The sequence below is a fragment of the Oryx dammah genome, unplaced genomic scaffold (assembly GCF_014754425.2).
Source record: "Oryx dammah isolate SB20612 unplaced genomic scaffold, SCBI_Odam_1.1 HiC_scaffold_8, whole genome shotgun sequence".
NCBI classification, from domain to species: domain Eukaryota; kingdom Metazoa; phylum Chordata; class Mammalia; order Artiodactyla; family Bovidae; genus Oryx; species Oryx dammah.
Window position 1 is genome coordinate 31,309,912 of NW_024070192.1, and position 2,484 is coordinate 31,312,395.

General features: G+C 43.7%; 1 protein-coding gene across 1 annotated transcript; it reads left to right on the forward strand.

Annotated features, from left to right (window-relative positions):
• The first annotated feature begins 699 nt into the window (after nt 1–699).
• LOC120865966 (Rieske domain-containing protein-like) lies at nt 700–1,295 on the forward strand. Its single transcript, XM_040243328.1, has one exon. It carries the CDS (start codon nt 803–805, stop codon nt 1,277–1,279), a length of 477 nt encoding a protein of 158 aa, XP_040099262.1. The 5' UTR covers nt 700–802; the 3' UTR covers nt 1,280–1,295.
• The last annotated feature ends 1,189 nt before the right edge of the window (nt 1,296–2,484 follow it).

Sequence of the window (2,484 nt, forward strand, 5' to 3'; positions counted from 1 at the left end):
CCTGCAACTACCTTACCTGTCACTGCCACAGAGTTTGCTGCTGAGTCGCTTCAGTCGTGTCCGACTCTGCGCCACCCCATAGACGGCAGCCCAACAGGCTCCCCTGTCCCTGGGATTCTCCAGGCAAGAACACACGAGTAGGTTGCCATTTCCTTCTCTGATGCATGAAAGTGAAAAGTGAAAGCGAAGTCGCTCAGTCGTGTCCAACTCCTAGTGACTCCATGGACTGCAGCCCATCAGCCTCCTCCGTCCATGGGATTTTCCAGGCAACAGTACTGGAGTGGGGTGCCATTGCCTTCTCTGGCTACAGAGTTTATCCCACTAGTTTTCTTGGCTATTTGTTTAATGGTGTATTATCCATCTCCCCACAAGAATGGAAGCTCCTCGAGGCAAGAATGTGTTCTGTCTTATTCCTGCTCTTGGACCAAGCATTGTACCTAGCATAAAGCACATTCTCACTAAATACTCATACATCAATATATATAAATAAGGGAATGAGAGCAAAGAATTAGGAGCAAGTGGAAAGAGATTTCATGAAAAACTGACACGTGAGCTCAGTTGTGGAGAGTTTTTTTATTAATTCTGTATTTTCAGACAGGACTATCTAAACCATCTATCTTCTTATATATAAAACAGGGCTGCAAGTAAAGGTTTTAAAGTCTATTGAGAGGGCGGTGGTGCCCCGCCCCGCCCCGTCACGCGGAGCGCCACGCGGGCGCCGGCTTCCCTGGTCGGTTCAGTATCCTCACGTGGCGGCACTGCGGCCGGGTCTCGCGGAGGTGGGGCAGGGACGCGGGGAAGCATGGATCCTGATGGCTCTGAACAACATCCTAAAACGAAGGAGCAATATGCTTCTGTCTATGTGGGTAGAGAAGAAGACATTAAAAGATCTGAAAGAATAACAGCTGTTGTCCATGACAGAGAAGTGGTAATTTCCTACCACAAAGGAGAATTTCATGCTATGGATATTCGCTGTTACCACTCAGGAGGACCTTTACATTTGGGAGAAATAGAGGAATTTGATGGACGAGCATGTATAGTTTGCCCCTGGCATAAGTACAAAATTACTTTGAAAACAGGAGAAGGACTGTACCAGTCTGTAGATCCTAAAGACCCATCAGCAAAACCCATGTGGTGCTCCAAAGGGATAAAGCAAAGGATTCGCACAGTGACAGCGGACAATGGGAATATTTATGTGACTCTTTCTAATGAGCCTTTTAAGTGTGACTCTGACTATTATGCTACCGGAATCTTCAAAGTAATTCCAAGTTCCTTCTGATAAAACTTCATGGAAAAATATACAAGCAACTCCTGCAGCTCAATTCCAGAAAAATAAACGACCCAATCAAAAAATGGGCCAAAGAACTAAATAGACATTTCTCCAAAGAAGACATACGGATGGCTAACAAACACATGAAAAGATGCTCAACATCACTCATTATCAAAGAAATGCAAATCAAAACCACAATGAGGTACCACTTCACACCAGTCAGAATGTCTGCGATCCAAAAATTTGCAAGCAATAAATGCTGGAGAGGGTGTGGAGAGAAGGGAACCCTCCTACATTGTTGGTGGGAATGCAAACTAGTACAGCCACTATGGAGGACAGTGTGGAGATTCCTTAAAAAATTGCAAATAGAACTGCCTTATGACCCAGCAATCCCACTGCTGGGCATACACACTGAGGAAACCAGAATTGAAAGAGACACATGTACCCCAATGTTCATCGAAGCACTGTTTATAATAGCCAGGACATGGAAACAACCTAGATGTCCATCAGCAGATGAATGGATAAGAAAGCTGTGGTACATATACACAATGGAGTATTACTCAGCCGTTAAAAAGAATACATTTGAATCAGTTCTGATGAGATGGATGAAACTGGAGCTGATTATACAGAGTGAAGTAAGCCAGAAAGAAAAACACCAATACAGTATACTAACACATATATATGGAATTTAGAAAGATGGCAATGATGACCCTGTATGCAGGACAGCAAAAAAGACACAGATGTGTATAGCAGACTTTTGGACTCAGTGGGAGAGGGAGAGGGTGAGATGATTTGGGAGAATGGCATTGAAACATGTATAATATCATGTAAGAATCGAATTGCCAGTCTATGTCCGATGCAGGATATGGCACGCTTGGGGCTGGTACGCGGGGATGACCCAGAGAGATGTTGTGGGGAGGGGCGTGGGAGGGGGGTTCATGTTTGGGAACGCATGTACACCCGTGGTGGATTCATGTCAATGTATGGCAAAACCAATACAGAAGTGTAAAGTAAAATAAAAAATAAATTTAAAAAAAAGTGCCTGTTAAGCCTACCTCCAAAATAAATAAATAAATAAATAAATAAAGTCTATTGAGAGACATGAACTAATCACATATACATACATACAAACACACACACTCCAGGCATACTCTAGTGCTCAGAGTACAACAGCAGCTCAACAAACCAGTTTCCCTTTTCCTTCCCCAACTCCA